At 48.3% G+C, this 26,823-nt stretch overlaps 1 protein-coding gene across 1 annotated transcript in view; it reads right to left on the reverse strand.

Annotated features, from left to right (window-relative positions):
• PRMT8 (protein arginine methyltransferase 8) overlaps positions 1–26,823 on the reverse strand; it is a 79,762-nt gene that overhangs the window by 32,191 nt on the left and 20,748 nt on the right. The window contains exons 2-4 of the mRNA XM_063114743.1: positions 13,601–13,786; positions 5,167–5,322; positions 2,816–2,879 (exon numbers count right to left, since the gene is read on the reverse strand). Of these exons, the coding sequence (XP_062970813.1) occupies positions 2,816–2,879; positions 5,167–5,322; positions 13,601–13,786 (406 nt within the window). The remainder of the gene's footprint in view (positions 1–2,815; positions 2,880–5,166; positions 5,323–13,600; positions 13,787–26,823) is intronic.

The raw sequence follows: 26,823 nt of genomic DNA on the forward strand, positions 1-26,823 counted from the left end.
TTAGCAGGCAGATAGCGAGGCCACCTCTCTGTCCCTTCTGCCTAGGCCAAGGCCTTTTCTGAGGGGCTCACAGAAGCGACCTGGCTCCCCTAGTGAACCAAGAGAGGCTGGACACCGAGCCAGAGGTCCGGGTATCTGAGCAACATTCCCAGGCTCAGGCCTCCGGGCCTCAGCCCTGCTCGTGGCCACTCCAGGCATCGCCGCCTGTCACCCCAGCCTTTCCCTCCACCTTCTGCCCGCTGCCATCGCTGCACCTCTTCTCTCCCCTCCTCCCCTAGCTGAGACTCCATGGTCCTTTGTGGCCATTGAATTCTGGCTCCTCTCTCACATGTCCTGTCAGCGAAGCCCGGCCCGCAGCCTTGCGCCCCACTCGCACCCAGGCTGCCACGTGGGCAGAGTAGCGTCCCCACCGTGAGGACGGACGCGCTGCGGGCGGCGCACACATCTCCACAGGCGCTGGCCCAGCGTGTCTGTGTCCCCTCCCCCCAAGACCGCTGCCACCCATGTCCCCTTCTCCTCCCCTTCACTGAGAAAACGAAAGCAACAAACCAGGGCCTTCCCACCACCGGCCCCCACTGTGTGCACCCGCCACCCCGCTTTCTCCGCTACCACGGTTGAACTGTCCCTTCTCCCAGATTAAGGCCACCCTCCACCTGTGCTCCAGAGCCCACCCCCCTCTTCCCTTCTCAAGGTCCTTGCTCCTAGATTTACTTTTTCCTTAATCTACTACTTGTCTGTCTCTCTACTGCATCTTTGAGTCATACGCACATTTTCACGTCTCTATCTTTACAATAATAAAAATAAAAACTCCCTCCCTTGATCCCATATGCCCCTACAGCTACTGTTCCATTTTTCTGTTCCCCATCACAGTAACAAGAGTTATTTATGGTCCTCCCTTACGTTCTTCTTGCCTGTGACCCATTTCAGCCCATTCTCCAAAAAGAAGTCGCCTCCTTTGCTTAAAATCCTCCGAAAGGCTTCATCACCCTGAGAATAAAACGCAGCCTTGTTTTCCTAGTTTACAGCCCTTCGTGATCTGGCCCCTGCCTCGCTCTGTTATCCCCTTTGCTCTTGACGATCTGCCCACGGAGCCTTCTTTTTGCTCCCTGGGCATGCCGATCAGTCCTGCCCGGAGGACTTTGTACTGGTTGTGACTCGTCTGGGACTCTCTTCCCCTGAGCTTTGTCAGCCTGGCTCCTTCATGTCATTCAAAAGTGAGCTTAAATGTGACCTCCTCAGAGAGCACCTAACCAGATGCCTATCACCATCTGATGGTTTTCTCTGAGTCTGCCTCATTCATTGTCTGGAACCCCCTAAGCCCAACCTAGAATGTAGATTCTATGAGGTCAGGGGTTTCACCTGCCTCGTGCCCTGCTTTATCCCAGAGCCTGGCTCACAGTGGCATTCATACAAGTTTGTTGGATGAATGATGCTCCTGCCCTTTCAAAGAGTCTATGGCAGTGGGTCCAGCAGTGAACAGGACCGGTGGCAGAGCTGAGGCCACACAGAAATCGGTGTTTGATAGTGTGTGAAGGTGGGCTCTCGCTTGTGCCTGGTTTCTTAGGTCTGACTGAAAGGGGCATCAGGGCAGCAGGTGCTCCACAGGGGAGCAGAAGAGTTCCAGCGGTTGGTGGGGGGCATGACCAGGGCTTTATTCCATGAGCTGAGGGCCCCGCAGCACAGAGAGGGAAGGCCCTGCTGACTCCTCGGAGCCTTGGCTCGGCAGAGCCTGCCGGTGAGACTCAGTGCCCAGCCTCCCTCAGGAGGATGCTGAAAGCAGAATCCTTGGTCCCCAGCCCGGCTTCTCGTTCCAGCCTCTCTTTTCCCCTGCCCAGGCCTGATAACTGGCCCCCCAACCTAGATCCCTCTCAGAATGTCCTTCCCTTCCAGCCCCAGCCTTTCTACCCTTGGGAACTGCACATAAGTGCTCACTTTTGGAATTAACCTTCCCCGGGTCCACTGCTTCAGGCTGGCCTCTGCCAGCCCTGTCTCTGCTCCAACTCACCCCCACCCCATGCTGTGCCTTCTCGTCCTTGGGTCCCTCGCCTTGACTTCACTGCAAGCTCCTGGCCTCCTACAGCCTCAGCACCCAGCAACACATGCACAGAGTTCTGCGTGCCCTGCCCGCCCCTTGCTGTTCTCCCAGCACTGAGCACAGGGCCTGGGACTGCAGCTAAGCTTGCTGATGGGAGAAAGCTACATGGAGATCTCCTGGTCAGGCACGCTGCAGGTCTGAGTGTACGAAAGATGGGTTCCAGAAAGAAGGGACTGGGGATGCCACAGTCCATGGGAAAGGAGTGAGAGGGGAGGGAAGGGGACACACCTCTCTTTATAACCAGACTCCAGCTTGAAAAGTAGCCTAATTGCCAAGACAGCCCCATCAGCAACAAGGCCTGCAGGCAGTGGAGGACCACATCTTGGGGTCTGCCAGGATGCCACTGGGAGGGTGACAGAGAGAGGCAGGGCTGGGGCTGGTGAAGAGGGAAGAGGAGGAGGAGGGATAGCTGGCATTTTGCAGAAATCCATAGGCTACCTCCTGCTGGGGCCAAGGAGACGGCAGCTGAGGATGTAACCATAGGCTGTGCTTGCTGAAAGCTGACATGGGACCAGTGTAACCTTGGCTGGCATTGGAGGGTGGGAACCTCAGCACCCCATGGCCACAGTGCTGCTGACGGGGGCCTCAGCTAGGCTCTCTGCCTCCCAAATCCAAGTGCTCTGCACTTTTCCCTCTTAGGCTGGTCTATGAGCCCAAACGAGAAAGCACAAGCCCCTCACCCCCTCCATCCACAGGGAAATACTCGCAGGTATGTCTTACTGTTGTCCAAATGGTTGGCCTTAATGATCTTCTCTGAGTAGTCAGAAATACTGGAGCATTCAATCTAGAAAGGGCACAGAACAAAGGAGCAAGGTGTCAGGAAAAGCCCCGCACGTCCAACAACAGTGTCATCGATGGAGAGGCCAAGGCCCAGAACTGAAGCTCAGCCCTCGTGACTCAAGACCAGCAGCCTTCCACTAAACGGGGCCACCTTTGCCAGGAGACTAGAACTCGGCCGCTGCCCGTGTGCAGGACCTGGTCTCTGTGATGGAGGCAGGAGGAACGGGCAGGCCTCCCCCTCCCCAGAACAGGAGGCAACGCAAGCCCCTGCACTCCCAGGACAGGCGTGAGAAGGCAGAGCCGCGGCCGACGTGCTGCGTCCTCCCCCAGCATGGCCCTCCCAGGACAAAACAGGCACTTTCCAGGACAGGAGCATCTGGAGGATGCCAGGGCAGGACCTCAGGGCCAGGCTTCAGGTCTTCCCCTTCACACACACGTACATGCACACACAAATCAGCTCTCACCCCTTCTGCAGACTCCACCTCTGAAAGAATTTATTCCTTTTAGTCTGGAAGTTTTTCCTGGCTCCCCAAATCCCCTAAGCAAAGGAAGGACCATGGTATTGAGAAATTAGTTGGCCATCGGCTGAGAGCAGGACCTCGTGGGATGGGTGGATTCCCGGCCTCTATGGGGGTGAGAGGCTGGGCGTGCAGCCGGGAGGTCAGGGGCTGGAAAGAGACGGGCAGCTGCTGGGGAAGGGACCGTTCCCTTGAAACACCTGAGGGAGTTGCTGACAGCCTGTCCACGCCTCGAGGCAGGGCGAGGGCCCTGCGACCTGTTAGAGCTGCATCTAAAGGACAGACGGCAGCAGGCTTGGGTCCAGCTCTTTCCTGGCTACCAGGTCCCCGCCTCGGGTCCCTCGGGAACCCTCTCTCCTCTTCTCTCCCCACTCTGGTCACATTATCTTCCCAGCTACTCGTCTCTACTGAGTTTAGCCGAGAGCAACGTGGGAGACGAGCCAGGCAGCCTGAGTCGCGTCGGGCCTCTGCCGCTTTCTAGCTGCTTCAGCGTCCTCGTGAGGAAAGTTGCAGTCCCTGCTCCACGTGGCTGCTGTGAGCACGGCTGGAGGCCGCGCAGCACCCAGGACGTCCTCTCTTTCTCTGTCTTCCCCTCTTCCTTTTCTTCCCCTGCTCTCCTTCCTTTTCCTCTTCGCTTTCCCACTCTTGTACTCTCTGCTCTGTTTTATTTCTCCTTCTTGGATCTCCCTCCCATTTCTCTAGCTTTTCCCTGAGTCTCCTTGTCTTTCTGTCCTTTCCTGTCTGTCTCCACTTTCGGTCTCTGACAGTGGCCTGCCCCCCCCCGCCTCCCTCCTGCCACCCCATCTCCCTTCCTCTCTCTCCCTCTCCTACCCCCACCCCTGTCACCCCGTCTTCCCCACTGGAGAAGGGCAGTGGGGTGCAGGGGACCTGGGACAGGGGAAGCTGTGAAATGAAGCGTCCAAGAGAAGCCCAGCTCGAAGTGCCGCAGCGTTCGTGAAAGCTGTTGGAGAAAAGAGCAGCAGGCAGGCAGATCCTGCCCGGTCGCCACAGCTGGAAGGCGCCGAGGGGGAGCCTTCTGACAGCTCCTTGGCAGCAGCCCCTGGATGACTCAGGAGCCAGGGACAGCAGCCCTGCTTTCCTGTCCTCACCGCTGTCCCCTTCGAGGCTGGAGCTGAAATGGGGCCTCAGCACTGGGAGAGAATGGGAGCGGGGATCACTAGGTGGCCTTAAGTCCAGCTCCACGCTCTGTGGCCTCCATGACAGTGGAGTCTGCCCCTCACCTGAGGGCTCCGTCATGGTGGGCCAGTGATCATACAAATGGCCACACCACTTGCTCTTGGGCATCCAGACAAACCCCTACCCTCCAGCTGAGCGCTCACGGCTTCTCCCAGGCAAGGCTGCATCCGAGTCACCTTGAGGACAGCCCAAGCTCCCACAAGAACCTCGACAGCCATGGCCCAAGTGCTTTCCAAGTCAGGCACCAGGAAGAAGGCTGTGCCTGCGGGGTGACTTAGGGGCAAGCCTCTGGAGGCAGGGCATAGCTCTGGTCAGCCTGGGAGCCTGGGGTTCCCCAGGGCAGGCTACAGATGGCCCTGCTAAATGCACAGAGCACGAGGACCCTCTGCCTGCTGCTCAGCTCGCCATGGGGCTCTGCACATGGGCCGGCTCGTCCACGTGCTAGGAGTCTGACTGAAGTCTGCCTATCATTTTGACCAAGATAGTGCCCACAGTCCATCCCCGGGCCCACTGCCTTTCTCTAATGTCAGTCAGAAGCTCAGAGCTCTTCTTTTTCACAGTGAGTGACATGCTCACCCCAAACACCTTCTTGGCCCCTGCTTTGGCAGCAAACATGGAAAGGATCCCTGTGCCACTCCCAACATCCAGCACCACTTTGTCCTTGAACACGTGCTTGTTGTGGTACATGGAGTTCCGGTAGGTGAGCGTCCGCACCTCATCCTTCAGCATTTCCTGTGGTGGGAGGAAAGAAAAGGCAACATCAGCATAGTGAAGGCACCTGGGACTGCACCAGGGTCACTCTTCAAGTCTCAGTGATATCACCAGCCAGAGCCACAGAGGAGCACTGTAGGGCAGCTGGGCCAGGCTACCTGAATCATTCCAAAGTAGCCCAGCCTTACAACTCTGCCCAGAAAGATGTACCATTGGAAGAGAAATTCATGTCCAGACCGGGAACAGAAGGAAAGATCAGTACAGCACAGCATGAGAGATTTAAGTTAGATATGAAGCAGAACTTTCTGTCATGGTGAGAGAATTGTTGTTGAACAAATTATTGGAGGAGGTTTTGTGGGTGTATTTTTTGTTTTGTTTTCTTGTTTTTAAGACTGGAAAACATATTCCTCTGTCTAGCATTAAGGGCTTTGTAGTGAGAGAGAAGCCAGATGAACTGTTACAATTGTCTCCAGCCCAAGAACCTGATGAGCCTACTTATGGCAATGAGGCAGGGATCAGCCATTCGGGAAATCAGCAAACACTTGATTAATTCGTCACCAACACTGTTGGGGTGATTTTTTTTTTTTTTTTTTTTAGAAATCAATTTTATTGAAGTATAATTTGCATACAAGAAAAAGTACAGATTTTATGTGTAAGGTTCAGTATAAAAGTTTTGGCAAATGTACAGCTGTGTCACCACCACCATACACAGTATATGGAACATTTCCATCACCCCAGAAAGCCCTTCATGCCCCTTTGTAGTCAATCTTCAGCCCCACCCAGATGATGAATAATCTGATTTCTATCACCAAAGCTTCCTTCTGCCTGTTCTAGAACTTTATGTAAATTTAATCATACAGGATGTCCACATTTGTGTCTGGCTTTTGTGCAACATAAAGTTTTGAGATTCATTCGTGTTATTGCATGTATCCAAGGTTTGTTCTTTGTGGTGGTGGTTGTTGAACAGCATTCCATTGCATGAACATGCCACAATATATTTATCCATTTGCTTCATGGATATTTGGATTGTTTCCAATTTTTTGCTATTATGAATAAAGGTGCTACAAACATTCCTGTATAAGTATTTTTGAGAATATATGTTTTCATTTCCCTTGGGTAAATATCTAAAAGTGAGTTTGCTGGGTAGGTGCAAGTTCAACTTCATAAGAAATTGCAAAAGAGTTTCCCAAAATACTTGTATTATTTTATACTCCCACTAGCAATGTATGAAAGTTCAAGTTGCTTCACATCTGGCAACTTACTATTACATCAGTCTTTTTAATTTTAGCCATTCTAGCAGATAGGAACTGACATCTCAGTGTTGTTTTTATTGTATTTCCCTGGTGATTAGTGAAGTAGATAATTTTTTCATGTGCTTATTGGCTATTCATATATATCTTTTTCTGTGAAGTGTTTGTTCAAGTCCTTTGTCTATTTTTTTTCTTGAGCTGTTTGCCTTGTCCTTCTGAATTGCAGGAGTTTATACATTCTGGAAGCAAGCCTTTTGTCCATATATATAGGTATGGAATATCTTCTCTCCATCTGTGGACTGGTTTTTTTTTTTAATGTTGTCTTTTGAGAAGCAGTTTTTAATTTTGATAAAGATCAGTTTTTCAGGATTTTTTTTTTCCATTTATGATTAGTGCTTTTTGTGTCCTGTCTAATCTTTATCAACCCCTAGGTCACAAAGATATTCTCCTGTGTTTTCTTCCAGAAGTTTTATAGTTGTAGTGTTTAGTTCTAGGCCTATAATTAATGTCAAATTAATTTTTTGTGTATGCTGTAAGTTAAGGGTGTGAGCTCATTTTCTTACATACAAATGAATGGTTCAAGCACCATTTGCTGAATAGACTATCATGTCCCCCACTGAATTACCTTGCCACCTCTGTCAAAAATCAATTCGCTGTACATGTGTGTGGCCTGTCTGATCTGTTCCATTGATGTACTAATTCAATGCTGGCTTGATTACTGTAGCTTTATATTAACTTTGAAATGAAGTAGTGAGTCTTCCAACTTAGATCTTTTTTAACAAGATTATTTTGTTTTTTCTAAGTCCATTGTATTCCCATGTAAATTTTAGAATCAGCTGGTTAATTCATACAGAATAGCTTCCTGGAGTTGGATGGAATTGCATTGAATCTATAGATCAATTTGGGAAGAATTGACATCTCAGCAATATTGAGTTTTACAATCCAAGAACATGATGTAGCTCTCCGTTTATTTAGGTCTTCTTTAATTTTTCTCTGGAGTGTTTTATAGATTTCAGTACAGAGGTCTTGCATTTTTTTCATTAAATTTATCCTTAACTATTTTATTTTCGGGTACTGTATGTGGCATTTTAAAAATCTCATTTCCCAATGTGTTGATATATGTATTAACATTGTATCTTGCAGCTTTGCTCACTGCACATATTACTTCTAATAGGTTTTCTTGTTTTAGGTTTCTTTATTTTTCTATGTACAATATCTTGCCACTTGTGAATAAAGACAATTTTGCTTCTTTCATCCTGTCTATATGCCTTTTGCCTTTTGTTCTTTCCTCTTGCTTTATTGCATTGGCAAGGACTGCCAATAAAATGTTGAATAGAGTTGCAGAGGACAGACATCCTTCCTTCGTTCTAATAACATATGACATGTCACAATTAAGTATAATTTTAGCTATAGGCTTTCTATAAATGTCTTCTGCCAGACTGAAGAAGTTCCCTTCTATTTTTAACTTGCAAAAAGTTTTTATCATGAATTGATATTTAATTTTGTCACATACTTTTTCTACATTTATTGAGATGGTATATGACTTTTCTTCTTTATTCTGTGAATGTATTGGACTCCAAGAGATTGGTTTCAAATTTGAACCAACAATTTGTCATTATGTGGTATCATTTTAAAATATTGCTTCGTTTTATTTACTAATATGTTGTTGCAGATATTGTATCTTTATTTCTGAGGGATGTTGATCTGTAATTTCCTCTTACCTTCTCTGATAATCAAAGTTATGCTGGGCTCATCACATAGGTTAGGAAGTGTTCTCTCTTCATATATTTTCTGCAGAGGTCTGTAAGATTGGTATTTTTCTTCTTTAAATGTTTGGTGTACTTCACCAGTAAAACCATATGGGCCTGGAGTTCTTTTTATGGGGAGGTTTTTAACTATGAATTCAACTTATTTAATTGATAGAGGGCTATTTTAGTTTTCTACACATTTTATGTCAGTTTTGACAAGGTATTTTTCCAAGGAATTGATCCATTTCATCTAAGATGTCAAATTTGTTGGCATAACATTGTCATAACAGTCTCTCATTACCTGTTGAATGTCTGAACCACCTGTAATGATGTCTGTGCCTCCATTTATGGTATCATAATTTATGCTTTCTCTGTTTTTTCTTGATGGGTCTAGCTGGGTGTTATCAACTCAATTGGCCTTTTCAAAAGCCAACTTTTAGCTTTGCTGGTTTTCTCTATTGTTTGATTTCTATTTCATTGACCAGCTCTCATCTTCATGATCTCCTTTCTTCAACTTATTTCAGTTTTTCTGTTCTTCTTTCTCTATCTTCATGAGGTGGAAGCTTTGATGGTTAATTTTATACCTTTCTTTTTTCCTCATATAAGCAGTTAAAGCTATAAATTTCCCTCTAACTGCATCCCACAAATTTTAACATGCTGCATTTTTCACTATCATTTAGTTTGGAATATTTTCTAATTCCTCTTGTGATTTTTTCTCTGACCCATGGATTATCTAGAAGAATGATGTTTAATTTCCAGTTATTTAGAGATTTTCTGAAAATTTTATTGTTTCATGTTTCTAATTTAATTCATTATAATAAAAAATATATTCTGCACAATTTCAATCCTTTGAAGTTTATTCAGATTTGTTTTATGATCCAGCGTGTGATCTATCTTGGTGGATGTTTCCACGTGCACTTGAAAAGAATGTGTCTTCTGTAGTTTGGGGATGCAATATTCTATAAATGTCAACTAGCTCAGATTCTTTGATTGTGTTTTTCAAATGTTTTACATCCTTACTGATTTTTTTGTGAATTTGTTTTATTAGTTACCAAGAAAGAAGTGTTAAAAGTATTCAACGATAATTGGGGGTTTTTCTTTTTCTCCCTTTAGTTCTGTAGGCTTTGCTGCATGTCTCTGGAGGTCTGTGTGAACCTGTGGCGATGGCTTTGTGATGTGTTTCCCTGGCCAGGTGGAATTGCGTTTCTCAGAATCCCCTTTCTCTCATTTTTGCAGCTGGGCTGGGTCATAGGGGCATTCTGGTGAGATATGAAAGTAGGGAGGAGGCAGAGCCTTGAAGCTGGACTTCCTATGCTGCCGAGGGCTCATATCTTTGCTCTTAGTAGAGGTGGAATAAGGTGGAGGTTTGGTTAGATTGAGTTCACTTCTGGCTTTAAATACTTTGAAGATGAGCCTAAGCCTCTCCCTCCGGGAGATCTCTGGGAGCAAGCACCACAGACTGCAAGATGGTGTCCCCAGAACCAGGCCCGGGCATGGTAGATGCTCAGTAAGCAGGAAGACAGTTCAGTACGGTGGCTAATCACACAGATTCTGGAGCCAATGTTCCTGCATTCAAATCGTATCTCCACTGACTCTGAGCTCTCTGACCAAGACCATCATCTAGCCTTCTGTGCCTCAGTTTCCTTATCCGGAAAATGGGGTAATACTAGCACCTACTTTGTAGGGTTGTCGTGATGATTAAATAAACGTAGTAGGTTTCACAGAAGCATTAGGTCTGGCTCTTTGCGACAACTGCAACCCCTTTCTTCACCCATACAGGGAAATGGTTGAGGGTGAGCAGCAAACCAGGGAAAAGCGATAATGGTTTTCAGAAATCTCTCAATCATAACCACAATTAAAAGCCCTAACTGCCTTTCCTGCATGGAGTCGGATTGACAGAGTACCTCTGGAGATCCTATTTTGCTAATGGAGAGCTCCCAAACTGTCCCCTCTTCAATTCATTGCCTGCTGCTGCTTCTTTGGCCCTTGCCTCCTTCCCTTAAGGCTCCAGACCCCAGGGGTTAAGTCCAAAGATACAAAATCTGGGAGAACAGAAATTGTGACTTAGCATGGCTTTCCCTACTTGGCCTGCCAAAAGCAACAGCTCTCTCTCCTCATTCTTTAATTATCCCGGGAGAAGAGCCCAGAGAAGTCCCAAGACATTTCAGACAAGAACATGCCACTCTTGGTTGAAGACAACTCCCAGCCCCTAGCTATGGATGGCTTTTGTCTGCCCGCTTTCCTGCCTATTAAACACATGACAGCACATTGACTAATTGCTGGGTAATGAGGCCCCAAAGAGGAGACTATTTCAAAAAGACCTGCAGCAAGATTGTCAAAAGAAGGGAGCTGGCTGGGAGTGCGACTGGCGCCCAGGGCTCAGGGGCTGGGAGCACAGCCACACTGGCAGGATTCTTCTCGAGGCTGAGGTAACAAGCCAGTGCCTGCTGTCAGGGATGCTGGGAATGCAGAGCTGGGGTCTGGGAGGTCATGGAGCCTGCCCCCTCCCTCTGGGTGGTGGCCTCAGGAAGCACGTCCATCCCTTCAGCCCCTGCTCAGGATTGTTCTCCTGAGGAGGCCAAGGTCTGGGATGGAGCTGGGATGGGAAGAAGAGAAGTGTCCCAACTTGCTTCCTGCTGTGTCTCCAGCCCCACAGCCCCTCCCCCACTCGGCATTTCAGTAAATGCATTCTCCTTTGCATTTACAGACTAATCAAACCCAATCCCTGCGCACTGTGTGTCCTCAACACGACTGATCACTGTTAATCAGCACACTGGCAGCACTGCTGCCCGCCCATTTGAGCATGTTGTTATAGATGGGAGAGGAATCTTGTTATAGATGGGAGAAGACCACCAAATGGCCAGCGCAGCTCCAGATGGTGAGATGTGGGCCCTGCCCAGGCCACGGAGGCAAAGGGGCCCCCGCGAGCCGTCTGGCATGGAGCAGCGATCCTCGATCTCAATAATGAGAAGTGAGCAGCCTTCTCTCTGCAAAGAACAATACTAAGAGTCTATCCACACGCCCCCACCTCCTTCCCTACCAGATGATCTTGGAGACCAAAAACAGGGCAGAGAAAATCTCAGGGGTGAAGGAAGCTGATCTAGCCACCCTCTGTCAAAGACCCTATGCATTTCCCTAGAAGCCAGGGTCTAGAGGTGGCCAGAAGCAGCAGCAGCAGGGATTTAAGCTAGTGTGCAGAAGTGCTTCCTGATGAGAAGGCGGCTAAACTCTTCTTGAAGAAATGTTACCAACGACATGAAGATCCTTTAAGTCCCTGCTCAGTCTGCACTATGTTTGTATATGCTCATGTGCAAGTTTGACTTTTTCTATCAGTGCACAAAATTGAGGGAACCTGGCCCAGTATTTATCTGGTGTCCCTTGATGTCCTCTCTCAAGTGGAAATCATACCTTTCTGGGCACTGGGTCATGGTTGCTGACCAGGCCATCACCTAAGTGACTAGATTAGCAGTCACATCAACAAAACTTTGCAAATCAGACAATGTGCTAAGCCCTAGGTTATGAGGACGCCAAGTCCTGAGGGAATTATAGACATCAATAAAAGCACAGGAGAGCACATTCTAAGTGCCAGAGTTGTGGCTCAGCAAGAACTTGGCAATTCAAAAAGAGGTGTTCGAGAAGCCAGTCGGGGAGGCTCTGTGGGGAAGTCTAGGCTTGAGACGCACATCATGGTTGATTGGTTTCTGATGGGAATTTCAGACAGGTCCAAGGGGAGGCATTTCGGGGTCCCTGGAACTGCTCTCTCTTTCTAGGAATCCACCCTAAAATGAGTGCCCAGAGTCACAGGCCCATTAGAACTTGTCACATGGGGGATATGCCCTTTAATTAGTGACAGAGTCTTGAGGATAGGGAGCTCTCTGTGTCCCTTCTGCCTCCAGAGCCTCTCACAGGTCAAGGACAGGGCTCTTTGGACCATCCCCAGCTCCCACCATAGTGGGAACAGGCTCAAGGAGGATGCAACAATCCACCTCTCTGCCTTCAGATGGCATCTGATCCCCCAACAGCCACCTCAGGACCCTCAGAACTGAACAAAGGTCCTAGTACCCCTCCCCCTTTGCATGGTTTTGCACAAAGGAAACAGCTAGAGGAGATGAGGGTTGATCTGATTCTTGAAGTACTAGATCACCTGTAACATGGGGACAAACAGTACCACCAACCTCACAGGGCTGACCTGAGGAATAAATGGACCAATTATATAAAATGTTTGAAACAACACCCAGCATGTAGTAAGCACTTTATACACACACACACACACACACACACACACACACACACACACACACACACATATACGTATATGCTGGCTATTATTAGTAGTATTAAATGCACTCTGCCAATGGCAGGATCACCATTTCAGTACATGAAGAATTACAACAGCATCTAATTAGAAGGGGAGCTTGAGGCTTGTTTTGAAAATGTATTTGCATAGCAAGCAAACACTTGTTCCTTTTTCAATATTTTCTTCGTACTGTAAGGGATCATGAAAATATTTTATTCATAGAGTTCTTATATGGACTAAATAAAGTGATACATACAATGCGCTTAGGACTGTGCCTGGCACTTAGTAAGCACTTGTAGATGCTAGTTGTTTGTTTGGGGTGGCTTCAGAGAGTGCTAAAGATTATAATGAGGGAGGGGGCATGGAGAGGGGGCACAATTATGCCCCTATTATAGCCAGGAAGCCTCTCATTAGGAGACTCTGTTCTATTCCATAGCTAACGTAAGTCTTCCCAGCTATGGTGTAACACAGGCGTTTAGACATACGAATTTCCAGATAATTGATCTGGTGCCAGATCTGGGCCAAGTTACCAGGGAAGCTTCCTGCATCTCTTCCCCTGGCAGTGCTCATGGTCTAAAGAATGAACATCATGACCTGTGGAAGGTCCTTTCAGACTCAGGACTCTGGCTGCAAGCATTTGAGCTCCTAGTGCAAGGACCAAGGCCATCCAATCCCCACTGATGACCTGGGTCTATGGCCAAGGAGAAGCACAGCTGCTGGAATGTAAAAGAAATACACCCTAAGCACCCCTTGTTCGCTCACTCATGCTCTTTCTCTCTCCTGTGGAATACACAGACAGACCCTTTCACCCGCTCACCTGCTTCAGGCCTGGCCCGAACCCTCCCAGAGGGGCCCAGGGGGTGGAGAAAGGGTCAGGGGCCCCAGGGGCACTGGGAGAACTGACTTCATGATGGAAGAGAGTTAAACACACTGTGCTGCCTCTGAAAGCAACAACAAACCAGCAGGCCCGAGCTTCTCCCCTCGCCCTGCTCCGGATGTTTTACCTCGTGGATCCCAAAGTGGGCGTAGGAGTCGAAGTAATAATCTCTGGAGGTCATCTCCTCTGGGTTCAGCAGCTTGGACATCTTGCCCCGCCCTGGGCAGCTGGGTTGAGTGGACACGTGGTGGACGCATTGCACAGGCTTGGGTGGGACCGCGGGCTGCGGGGGCTGGGAGGGGGGGCCGCTCACCTGCGGGGAAGAGAAGGGCACCCAGTGTTGACAGTAGCAGCCAGGTCCTGCCCTCCGGGGTGTCACTCCTCTCCACTTCCCCACCCCCAGCCCGGCTGCAGCCCTTCCAGAGTGATGATGGCTGTGAATTGTGTGGGGAGGCAGCAGGCCCCCAAGCAGCCAAATGGACCCATATTGAACCTAGGTCCAGCTCTTACAGTTGGGTGACCTGAGCTGATCCAGGCCTCAGTTTCCACATCTTTCAAATGGGGAAATCAATTTCTTCCTTTAGAGGGAAAATAGGAAATGCCTGCTGGAGGGAAAGATGCACAGCACAGCACAGCTTAGCGCTGCTGGGCAGCTGCAGCACAGATTCCGGAGCCCCCTTGCTAAGTCTGGAATCCCAGCTCCGCCACTCACTAGCTATGCAACCCTGGACAAAGTTATTAACTTCTCCGGGTCTCTGTTTCCACATCTCTAAAATGGGAATAAAATGGTCTCTACCTCTTAGAGTCTTCCTGAAAATTAGACAAGTTAGTATTTTTAAAGTGTTTAAAAGAGGGCTAGGCATGAAACTAAGTCCCACGTGCAACCCTAAGGAGATCAAGCCCACAGGCTTCTCCCCACCTGACAGGTAACACCATGCTAAAATAGCACTCGGCCCCAAAGGCAGGTGTCTCAGGTTCTGGCGTCTCACACCTGTTGCCACGCCCCCTGGTTTCTGATTCTCAGGTTTACCCTGAACTCCAGCACCGTGAATACCCGCACCGATGGCCAACCTCCTGTCTCGACACTACCAAGCGTTGCTCTTTCTGGGCTCCCCAATCCTGATGTTCGGCCCAGCTCTGTCCCCTGATCCTCCGCAGGCTACAGCAGGAGAGAAGAGCTCCTGGAGCCGGGAAGTTCACACGTCACAGCAGAAGCAAAGTTGAGCCAGAAGAAGAGATCAGATGTGCAAGGCACAGAAAAGGCCTCAAAGCGGGGCGGTAGCTGATCCTCTGGGGCTGGAAATAAGGGCTCCTGGATCCTATCCTGGCTCTAGTAAAATGGGAAACAGACAGCGACAGGCAGATAGTAGAGTTGTTGAGAATACAAGTCCTGGGCCACACTGCATGGCTCTAAAACCCAGCTGTACTGCTTGCTGGCTGTGTGACCTGGGGAAGTCATTTGTCATCTCTGTGCCTCAGTTTCCTCCACAGTAAAACCTGCCTGGGAGAATTGTCAAGAAGTTTGGATGATTTATTACATGTAAAGACTTTAGAACATTGTCTGGCACATAGTAAGTCCCTTATCATTAGCATTATCATTATTCAGATTACATAAATCATGTCCCTATTCTGTCTCTATTTCCTCATCTGTGAGCTGGGTCAGGTCAGACTTACTATCGTCTTTCCAGCAAGAACAGGACTCCTAGGACAGAGCAAGAACAAGAAATCCAAGTGATTTCATTCCCCCATCATGCTGTGGGCACAGCCTGAGTCTGCTCTGCATCTACGGCTGGAGGGGAGTGAGCCTTGGGAGTGTGACGGTCCCATTTTCTTGGTGTATCTAGGCTACCGCCTCTGGGAAATAAGCAGACTTCCCAGTTTAGCAACATCAAATTTCAGCCCGGCGAGATCCCGGGCTGGCTGGCAGAGGCAACTGGGGCTGCCTCATTAGAATGCAGCAGGTGCGCCCACCCTCAGCTTGGGATGTTGGTCACGGTCTCCAGGAGGATAAAAATAGACTGTGTCAATTGCTCACTCCTGTGCAGGCTAGAGTCACCTCTAAAGCTGAAAAATGCTCTGTGCATGAAGCTGACCCCAATATTGACTCTATTTAAATATATTAAGGAGAGAAAAAGTCCTAGCTGATTCTGGTACTGCACACAGTCAAAGTCACAGGGGCCTCCAGCACCCCTTAGCTGTCATTCAACTCTGACTCCAAGGTCCCTTTTCCATGGGGCTCCCTGAGAATCTCCCCAGCAGCCAACTCACGAAGTGTCAACCATGTGCCATACGGTGCCCTCATGAGGCAAAGGGATGAATGGATTTGGAGCCATTCACTTCAATAGCCACAGGTCATGGGACAAAGAGGTGAACACGGCCCAGTCCCTGGTCCTGAGGGCTGCCAGCCCAGCTCAGCCTCCTGCAGAGGGGCCTCCCAGGAGGCTGGGGATGGGGGGTGGGAAGTGACAGTAGCCTGTGATACCTGGGCATTCCACTATGAGGGTATTGCTTTTAACTCCACAAATGCCTACTGAACATCTGTGACAGCTAGACCCTGTGCAGGTCCTGTGGAAGAAGTGGAGATGTGTGGGACCCGTGCCCTCCAGAGACTGTGCTTCCTAGACTCTAAGACCATCGTCGTCTCCACCAGATGCTGGAATAAGGTTTGATCTACTAGAGCTATTAGAGTGAATTGTTCTAGGGGCACAGAGGAGAGAGAGCTCACTTCACTTTAGAGTCAGGAAGCCCGGGGAGAGCTGAGGGGGTAAGAGAGGAGCTTTCTGAATGGATTTTGGTGGGTGAAGATGGTGGGAGGGAATTCTAGGGAATTCTGGAGGCTTGAGCAAAAAGATAAGGGGTGGGAAAGCAGTGAGCTTGCCTGGGAGCAGCTTGGCTGAGATACTGGGAGATTCAGTTAAAGGAAATTATGGCCAGGCTAAGAGGCTATAATTAAATACAAAGACAATGACAATGGAGAGCTGTTGCTGGTCTGTAACCAGGGAGTTCTGTGTTTGAGCTCTGCTTTAGAAAGATGAATGTGGGAGCATGTACAAGAGGGGGCACGGGGGAGAAAAGAGTGGAGGGACGGGATTGGAGAAGCAAGGTATGAACCTAGGCTTTTTTCAAAGTCCAGCCAAGCAATAGTGAGAACCTGAACTCCTGCAGTGCTGGAGGAGCTGCCTGCCAGAGAAATTGCAGAAACAGAATCTATAGGAGATGGCAACTGATGGAATGCAGGGGAAGAGAGAGAAGTTGGAATCAAAGACGACTTCAACATTTCAAGCCTGAGTGACTAGGAAAATTGTGGTGACAGTAACAGAAATAAGCAAGTCAGCAGGAAGAGCAGGTAGAAGGGACGGGGGGGATAATAGATTACCATTTGGATATGTAGGGTTTGAAATGTCATTGAGTCATGTAAGAAAAGATGTCTAGCAAGCAGACATTAATGAAGTTCCAGCCAATACATGTCATTTTAAAAATTGAAAGGCAAATGATAAACCGAGAAATACATTCTAACATATATGGCAGACAAAGTTTAATACCCTTAATATGGAGAGAGCTCTTGTAAATCAATAAGAAAAAATGAACACCTCCAATTTAACATCAAAGTATATTATAGTTTATCCACATGAGAATAAATACAAATGGCAAATTTCATATGCTTCTAGTGGGAATGTCAGTAGGTCAAGACTTTTTGGAAGGCAGTTTTGTAAAACACATTCAAAGTGCTAAAAAGCACAAATATTTTAACCCTGTATTTACATTTTTTTTTGAAATTTATCATAAGGAAAGTCATGAATCATCATAAATATGTAGCCATAAGAATTTCATGACAGCTCCATTCATATGGTAAAAAATAGGAGTCAACTCAGATGCTTCACAAAACAAAGTCCATGAAATAAACTACAGTGTGTCTAGACCACAAAATGCTGTGCAGCCACTAGAAATATCACAGGAAGAGTGAGTGTTTGATAACACAAAAAATATGGTCATGATGAATGGTTGCCTGAGCAGGACAAGTGGGAGGAGGACAGACAGTGTATGCACATTTAAAAATTACAACCTATTCATGCCCATGTGAAGAGGGGCGTCTCAGAGAAGGCAACAGAATTGTTGGTGATTGCTGCAAGGTGTTGGATTGTGAGCAGTTCATTCTTTTCTTTCTTGTGCTTATTTATAGTTTCTAAAATTTATGCCATTAACATGTGCTATTTTTATAAATAGCAAAAAATAATAATATTGAAAAAGAAAAGGAAATGTAATCCCGGACATCTGGGAAGAAGCTGAGGCTGGCTCTCTGGCTGGGAAGCTATCTGTGGGGGGAAGGGTGCTGAAAGAGTTTGGGTGGGAGAGGCCCCAAGGGAAGGCATAGAGGGGAGCCAAAGTCATTCTCCTCTGAGGACCTTGGAGGCATAGGGGACTGAGGGAGAGAGGCTTGGGGACAGGAAGACCAACAATGAAGGGGAGAGGACAGTTCTCAAGCCTTCAGTTCTGTGACTGCCCCTCCTCTGAGCACGTGTGACCCAAGCCTTGCACTCCAGTGTCCACAGAAGGGCTCCAAACCAAAGTCAACCTCCATCCAGCCTCATCTATCCGGAAGGACACTGCTCAGGAAGCTGTGCAGAGTCACTTCTAGTGCTGGAGAAAACCCTGTTCACTAAGCTGACCCCAATGCTGAAACTATTTGAATATAATAAGGAGAGAAAAGGTCCTAGTTGATTCTGGCACTGCACACAGTCAAAGTCACAGGGGCCTCCGGCACCCCTTAGCTGTCATTCAACTCTGATTCCAAGGTCCCTTTTCCATGGGGCTCCCTGAGACTCTCCCCAGCAGCCAACTCACAAAGTTTCAACCACGTGCCATACGGTGCCCTCATGAAGCAAAGGGATGAATGGATTTGGAGCCATTCACTTCAATAGCCACAGGTCATGGGACAAAGAGATGAACGCAGCCCAGTCCCTGGTCCTGAGGGCTGCCAGCCCAGCTCAGCCTCCTGCAGAGGGGGCTTGCCCTCTGTCTGGAGACTGACAGGCATCCCCTCTCCCAGGAGGCTGGGGCTGGGGGCTGGGAAGTGACAGTAGCCCGTGATCCCTGGGCATTCCACTATGGGGGTGTTGCTTTTAACTCCACAAATGCCTACTGAACATCTATGACAGCTAGACACTGTGCACGTCCTGTGGAAGAAACAAGAGATGTATAGCAACCCTGTAGGTTCCCATATAGGCAAATAGGAACCCGTCTAGGAATAGCTCTCTGGAGCTATAAAAGATGGTTCAGCCACAATTAGAAGAAAGGCTCTGAAAACATGGCCTTTGGCTCATCTACCTGCCCACCCATGGTCCTGGAAAGACTTGAGGAACACAGGAGACAGGTGTTTGTGGATGACAGTGGTCTCACCTGTAAATTCAGAAGGTCTGGCTCCTCCCTAGGCTACTCTGGGAAACCAGAGGCTCTGGGTGAAGGCGGCCTTCAGACTCAAACAATCTTGTGTATATATTGGCTGAGAGTCGGCGAAAGGGCTGGGACTCTCTGGGGCCAGATTGACGCCAACCTCAGCGCCTTGGTCTCCCCAAAGCTGCAGCCATCGCAGCTTTGATTTTCTCCCTGTGCCCAAGTCCCTTCCCACGGGACATTTCAGCCCCCCAGCCTACAGTGTGGGATTGTGCCACATCACCCTGGGGTTCTAGTCCTGTCTGTTCTTCCCTGATGCTCGGTTCTGGTAACTGTTTCTGTGCAGAGGCCTCCAGACTTGTCCTGCCTGAGGGCCAGGGGCCCCAATGCATAGAAAGGGTCCCACCTTACTCTTTCCCTTGTCTTACCAAGGGCCCAAGCTCTGGCACTGCTATTTGCTGGAGGTCTGATCTGCTGTGAATCACCTTCCACTGTGAGGATTGGGGACTTTGTCTTCTACTCTTCATGTAAACTGCTGATCAGGACTCTTGAGACATTATGTCCTGCCTCCAGGCCAGCCTTTTCTGGGACATCTTCAGCACAGTTTTTCTCCCCAGTAAATAAATTGTGATCTTTTTTGGTCTACCCATTCTTCTGGGATGAACAGGCCCAGGCCCCACTAAATGCTGAAATAAGATAAAGGGTTATACAAGCACCAGAGCTAGAGACAGAGAGGAAGACAGCTCCCTGAAGGAGGAGCATTTCAGCTGGTCCTTGAAGGATGGTAGGACTTCCACAGGCAGGTGGGGACTCAGGAGAGCATTTCGACCTACCCTACCTCCAACTGAAAGTGAGAGTGGATAAGGGGAGGATGAAAAGGCTTCTGACATTGACCGTGGGCACACTGTGCTGCAGGCACTGTGCTTGACAAATAACATCTCATGAAATCCCCATAACTCAGTGAGGTACTGAAATTTACAGACAGGGAAACCAAAGCTCAGAAAAGTTCAGTCATTTCCACAGCTCAGAGTTAGCAAGTAACACAGCCAGGGTGTAAACCAATGTCTCTCTAATGCCAAAGCCTGTGCTCTTAGTGTTGATGCCACGTCAGCTCAGTTCAGTCCAACCACGCTTAACTGAGCTACTGTCGCCAGCCAGGCCCCTGCTCAGTAGCGGCTGGCAAAGCCAGCAGGCAGGGAGCCCAGCCTCTGGGGCAGAAAGAGGGCCAGCGGGCGAGGACTCAGAAGAGGAAAGCACTGCAGGGCAGGGAGGCACAGGCAGGCCCTTCTCCAGAACTGGGCTTAAAAGGGAGCAGGCAGTAGGTCCAGGCTGCAGATGGGAAAACTGAGGCCCACATAAGGAAAGGAATTTGTCTAGGCTCACACAAGAAGCCAGAGGTGGATCTAGAACTGGAACCTGCAAGAAAATAAGAAAGGGGTGGTGGGGAGAGGAGAAAGAGGCTTTGAGGGAGGAGAGTGGAGGTGACGGACATAGGAATTGGCAGCAGAGGGCAGAGAGAAGCCAGCGCTTTCTGCACCAGGCAGCTGAAGCCAGCCCAAGCCCTTCGTGCTATAAATGGCTCCTGCTGGCACCAGCCCAAGTTTAAAACGATTTTCCTGAGAACAAGAGGCTCCACTAGCGGAGCCAGATCCTGCTCTGTTTTCCAACTGTCAAGAGAGCTTTTTCTAACCTGAGTCCTCTGTCCTCAGCAGCAGCCTGCTTGGCCTGGAGGTCCCACAGAGAGAAGAAAGAGGACGCAGCAGGCGGGGACACTGCAGGGGAGCGGGGGGGGGGTGGTGCTTCCAGCCCAGGCCTCACTGCCTCTTTCTTCTGCCACCTTCACCCTCTCCCCCCGCCCATCTTCATACCCAGCCCTCACCCAGCGTCACCCTAGACACTTGTCACGCCCTTCTTCTTGGGGCAGCCTTCTTCACCCTGTGTTTACTCACAAGGCTGCAATATACACTGTGGCCGGGCAGCTGATCACCACATAAAGAGGTAGCTTTTGCAGCAACGTCTGTCTGCCTTTAGATAGGGACCATCTCCAAAGGTGGAGTGCCAGGCAGCAGCAAGGCAAGCAAGGGCTTCGGCGAGTGTTGGGACCGCTCCTGTCGCCTAAGACCACACCACAGATATGTAGCTTTCATGTCTGCCTTTAACCGTGCACGCCCTGGTCCCACGCTCACCCCTCTCCTGCAGCTGTGTTTCCCATCATCACGGCTGAAGGATGGGCTCCAGCAAAGCAATCTTGACATCTCTCCCCAGAGGGAAGGGCTGTGCAGGAGCAGGTGGTCCAGCTCACTGCTTCCCGCTGAGCCAGAGCCCAAGAGCTGGGGGGTGGGGGGGTCTGGGCACTGCCGGTCCCATCTTCTAAGGCTCTGGTTGCCCTGGTTCATTCACCAGCAGTCATCTTCATGCCCTCCACAAGAACAGACTTCTTAAGCACTGACACCCTCTAGAGCTCCTTTTCCAGCCCTAAATGTAGGGGGCAAGGCCAGCCATTCGTGCCCACCACAGAGTGTCAGCTGCTGTCACCTGTTGTGACCTCCCTGTTTTACAGTGTCTTGGCCATAACTATGGGATCTCAGCAGAGCCCATCCTCACATGCTGTGATGTTGCCCTGGAGTCAATCCCCTCCAAGCTGTGCTTCCTGGAGGCCCCTTCTCTTGGGTCCTGCCACCCACCCTTCTCGATCCCCACCTTCCCACTCTCCTTGGGGAGTTGCACTGGAGGCACTGCCAAGGAGGCCTACTGGGACCCTCAGCTGGGCCAGGGCTTACAAAGGAGTTTAGGGCAGTGATTCTCAGAGAGTGGACCACCAGCATTGACATCACTGGGGGCTTGCAATGCAAATTCTTTGGCCTTACTGGAAACCACTGAATCAGAAACTCTGAGGTGGGCCCAGCACCATAAAGTCTGAGATCCATAGGCCTAGAGTTACATTTTTCCACACTCTATTGCACAGAATAGTAACTTCTAGAAAAGGTTCCATGGTCAAGCGAGTCTGGGCAGAGATTTCTTAATTGCAATACTTTTAAACCTTGAATGTGCTAAAATAAATTATGAATTTCTAAGAGGGAATTAGGGTGTCTAGTGCTACCAAATTTCTGGCTGTGGCATCCTTTCTTTCTGAGAGATCTATAGCCATCTCTTGAAATTAATGTTCTCAGGGAAACAATCTGGGCTCCAATATGGAAAAGTATTTTTGTTTTATAATCCATATCAGCCATCGTGGGGTGAATCACAGGCCCACCGGACCATAGGAATCAGAACCTGTGGGGGTAAGACCCGACAGTTCGCATGTTCGACAAGCTCTCTGGGGGCTGGCTGGTTGGCTCAGTTGGTTAGAGTGTGGCTTTGTAATACCAAGGTCAAGGGTTCAGAATCTCATACCTGCCAGCTGTCAATAATAATAATAATAATAATAATAATAAAAGCAGAATTTCAGCAAAGTAGATACAAATTCATTTTAAAAAACCCAAAAAACAAAACAAAAAAACAAGCTCCCTAGGTGATGCCTAGGAACCCTGCTCCTGGCAGTGCTGAGGACAGCCACCCACCTTCTCCATCCCTCCCTCACTCCCTGAGCTCTGACACAGCCCTCAGATGCTAGCCTGGTGCTGCCCGGGTGCTGCTGAGAATCCCAGACGTCAGAGCCGGGCCAAGCACACCTGGAAGAGAGGCAGCCAAAGGTGATGGAAAACACCTTGGCTCCTACAGCAAAAGAGCTGGGATTAGGGTGAGCTCTGCCCTCTCCATGCTTTGTGACCTTGGGCCAGTCCTTGACCTGCAGGCACTACCAGGGTCACCATGTGGCTTCACTGGAAGGCAGCCTTCGGCGGCTGTGCTCGGTGTCCTGGGGCTTTTCATCAGTCCCTGGCTGTCTCTTTGCTCCACAACAGCAATGCCTGCTCCAAATCAAAACGGCATCGCACCCACACGGCGTTCCCTCTGTCTGCTGGGTCTGTAACCGCACGGAGGGAATCTAGTGGATTTGTTGGGCCTGACCTATTTTTTAAATAAACTGGGGCTGTTTTCCACTATTAGTCACTTTTCTCCCAAGCCTCCACATATTAAATTCTCTTCTATAGCCTCAGATATTTTAGCTGCAAGAGATGTCAGGTTAATTGGATGCTTGGCTCCTGGCTCTTCCTCCTTAATGGGTTTAAAAAGCAGACTTCCCTTGCGTTTCCTCCTCTTCCTCCCGCTCCCCTCCCGAGGCAATGGGAGCCCGAGCCACGCTCTCTGCTCTGCCTTGCAGCAGCTGCTGAGCACTTGGCCTCCCTCAGTGTCCCCTCTACAGGCAGATGTGCATGGCCACACGCCAGCCTCCTCTCACGCCCTCACTTTCCCGAGTTAGACTGAGCTGCTAGTCCCGGATTTGGGTCAAATCATCCCTGTGGGGTCTGAGCGGGGCTCACAACTCTTTCCCCCTGGCTGGGGTCATGGTCAGAGGAGTCTGTCCTGCACCCCCTTCACAGTCATGCAGAGAGCACCTGTGGGCTCTGGTCTTCGCTCTCTCCTTCCCTTCTCATGTCACTGCAAAAGCCATTTAACTTTCCTACCCTCGGTTTCCTCCTCTACAAATGGCGATACTTACGTGTTCCTCCACTTTCACAGGGCTATTGTGATGACTGAAAGATGCTGAGTGTGTCAATATTCAGCAGAAAGTCTAAAGTGCGGTACAGGAATAGGAGACTTCCAGCTCTTGCCGTCTGACTCTGTGCCGCGACACTGTTTGGGGTGCTCTCTGGCCTTCGCTGGCACGGGACACAGTGGCTTTGGCTGCCCTTTAGCCTCTGTTCTGCTGACTGCTGATCCTGACTCCTCACCCTGTGCACTGTCCATTCTCTAGGTTTTAGTTCTGGCCCCCTTCCTCTGAGCTTTCTGAGTATTAAGGGATTGACATCTTCAGGAAGACGGCCATGATTGAAAATCTGTCACTTCCTCCAGCCCTTGACACCTGGGTCTCTTCTGCTCCTGTTCTGAACTCCTTTGGCATCTGCTGATCTAAAGCTACTGGCTATGTTGTTTTGCTTTGTTGGCAAGTTGTCCATGCAAATTGTCTCACAATCATAGGTGTTACATCTACAAGGAGAAGCAAATTCCTTCAGACTGGTAACCAGATCTTATATGTCTTTGTTTCCCCCTTAATACTTGGCATAGAGCTCGGTACTCAATAAAGACGCATTGGTCACAGTGTCCTTCCACTTCAATTGGGTCAACATTGCCCTTCATAAATATATCAAGAAAATAAAGTGAAGGAGGCTCCTTCCCACCATGCAATCAGAGACTTTTTCTCCCCTTGAGAAGGTAGCGAGATGACAGGAAGCATGACAAAACTGAGAAAAATAATCATCAAAATCCCATTAATACTCAACCGTCTCTGGAGGGTTCAATGGTACTCCAAGTGTCTTTACCAAGAAGTGTCTTAACTCCTGGGATTTCTAGTAGAAAATATCTTGCAAATATAGAATACATTTACTAAGCACCATGCAGACTACAAGTGGCTTCAAGTACAGATTCAAGTGTATTTGTCAGACATTTTTCTAACAATCTCTTTACACCCAAGCCAGTGCAAGGCCTCTCCACAGGTAATGATGCCACAGCTTGGAGAAGCAAACTGACTCACTCAGCCTCCACAGCACAGCTGGTGAGGACCCAGGGGCTGGCCCCTCATAGAGCCTCAGGCCCATCCCTTGGCCATTAAGCTGATGTCTGGAGAAAGACAAGCTACAAACTCACACTACAAGACAGAAAGAAAATCATAAGTTGCTGGCTAAGACCATAGCCACACCAACTTAATCCAGAGTCTCACCTGCTTCCCACAAACTCCTCCAGACACTTTCCACCTAATTCTAGCAAACTCAGTTACTCCAAGTAAATGTATTTCCACCCAGATTCTTAGCAGAACTAACTGACTCCTTTAAGAGATTCCAATGCAAATACTCACTGAAAACACAGGCATTCCAGCTAGGAAGGAAACAGCATCAGCCATGGGGTAACATCTAGGACTACTCGAAGGAAAGCCTCAAATTAGCAGATACAGATTCCAGGAATTTGGATTTTTTTAAAGCACTCCCAGGCAATTCCAATGATCCATTAAGAAGCTAGACAAAATATAAGAAATAACATTTCTTGAGACATTGAACATACATCAGTGGAAAACCGTGATCCCTGAGAGATGGCAAACACACAAGCTGAGCCCTATGCCTGTCCTGGTTTATTGCCTGGAGGAACTATTCAGAGAATAGGAACCAGGCAGAGCCTAGCAGAAGAGGTGAAGGTGGAAAGCTGGGGACAGCAAGGCAGAGTCCTGGACAGCAGAACACTACACAGAGAGGGGTCTCTGGAGATCTACAGAGTCGCTGAGTCCCCTTAAATCTTCAGCTGAGGCTGATAAAACCATGTACACAAAGAAACTACATGACGCCAGGAAAAGAACTACTGAAAAGGTAGAGGGACTAATCTGGCTCACAGGGCCAGGAATATTTTCGTACCCTGAAGCCAGAGTGGAAAAACTCATAATTCAAGAATACTCTGAAAAGGTGTTTTGCTGTTGTTGCTCTTTTTTTCTCAATCATGGAAAGTCAGCCCTAGACTAAAGACTGCTCTGATTCCATCAAACAAAGCTTAAAAGCAAGACTCGAAAGGACTAAACTGTACAAGTAATTTAACTGCATCACAGAACAAAGTTTGGAGATACAAAATATCCAAAAATATCCAGCACCCAACAAGGTAAAATTCACAATGTTTAGCATCCAGTCAAAAATTACCAGGCTTGCAAAGAAATAGGGAGAAAAGCCAATCACTCAAAATCAAACCCAGAAATGACACAGATGATGACATTATTGGACAAGAACATTAAAGTAGTTATTATAACTGTATTTCATGTGTCCGGGAAGCCAGAGGAAAGATTAGGCATGTTAAGTAGAGATATGGAAGGTATAAAAATGACCCAAATTAAACTTCTAGAGATAAAAACTTTATGAGGGTACTTAAAATGTTTGTGGAAAAATAAAGTTAAGAGATAATATGAATCTTTCCATGTACTTTTTGGAACGCCCTCATATGAGATAAACAATACACTGAATGAGGTTAACAACAGATTAGACATTACAGAAGGAAAGATTAGTGAACCCGACAGAAGGTAATAAAAATATGCAAAATAAAACAAACAAGGAAAAAATACTGAAAAAAATGTTAAGCAGGGAGTTATTGTTTAATGGATACAGAGCTTCAGTTTTGCAAGATGAAAAGAGTTCTGGAGATGATGGTGGTGACAGTCACACAGCGACATGAAAGCACTTAATACCACTGAATTGTACACCTAAGAAGAGCTGAGATGGTAAATTTTATGTTATATGTATTTTGGGAGAAATAGACAAATCCAATTATTTTGGTGGTTTGAAACCACTAAAATAAGCAATCCTTGGTCTTAAAAACAAAATTTAGGTGAAGCATTTCCCTTTCTATCTTTTCTATCACTTCAAAAATTCCTGAATCAAATATTCTAAGCTTTACTTACTTGTCAAATTCACACCTTACTGTGAACTTACTCGTAAGGTCCCTTCACTCCTGAAAGGAGGGGAAAAGTGCATTTTAATAATGATGGAAAAGACAGAGAAGAAAAAGAGACCACTTTTCCCAGGAATATCTATGGGTCTCAAAGTCTGGAAAAGGTAATATCTAGAAGCAAAGCAGGCCACGTGCTAAAAAGAGAAGTAGGAAGGTCCAGAGAACAACTGCCATCCCCTCGGTGGTCCAGGGTTCTAAACTTTCATCCCCAATCTCCTGCCTCCCCTACATTCCTATAAGGCCCTGCAACCTCTCCAACCCCTTCCTGCTACTCAGCCTCTGTCACCCCGGCCTCCGTTCTGCTCCTTGTACACCCCCAAACTTGCTCCCACTTAGGGACTTTGCACCAGCTATTTCCCCACATATTTAGATAGTTCCCTC

This window comes from Cynocephalus volans, chromosome 1, assembly GCF_027409185.1.
Source record: "Cynocephalus volans isolate mCynVol1 chromosome 1, mCynVol1.pri, whole genome shotgun sequence".
NCBI classification, from domain to species: domain Eukaryota; kingdom Metazoa; phylum Chordata; class Mammalia; order Dermoptera; family Cynocephalidae; genus Cynocephalus; species Cynocephalus volans.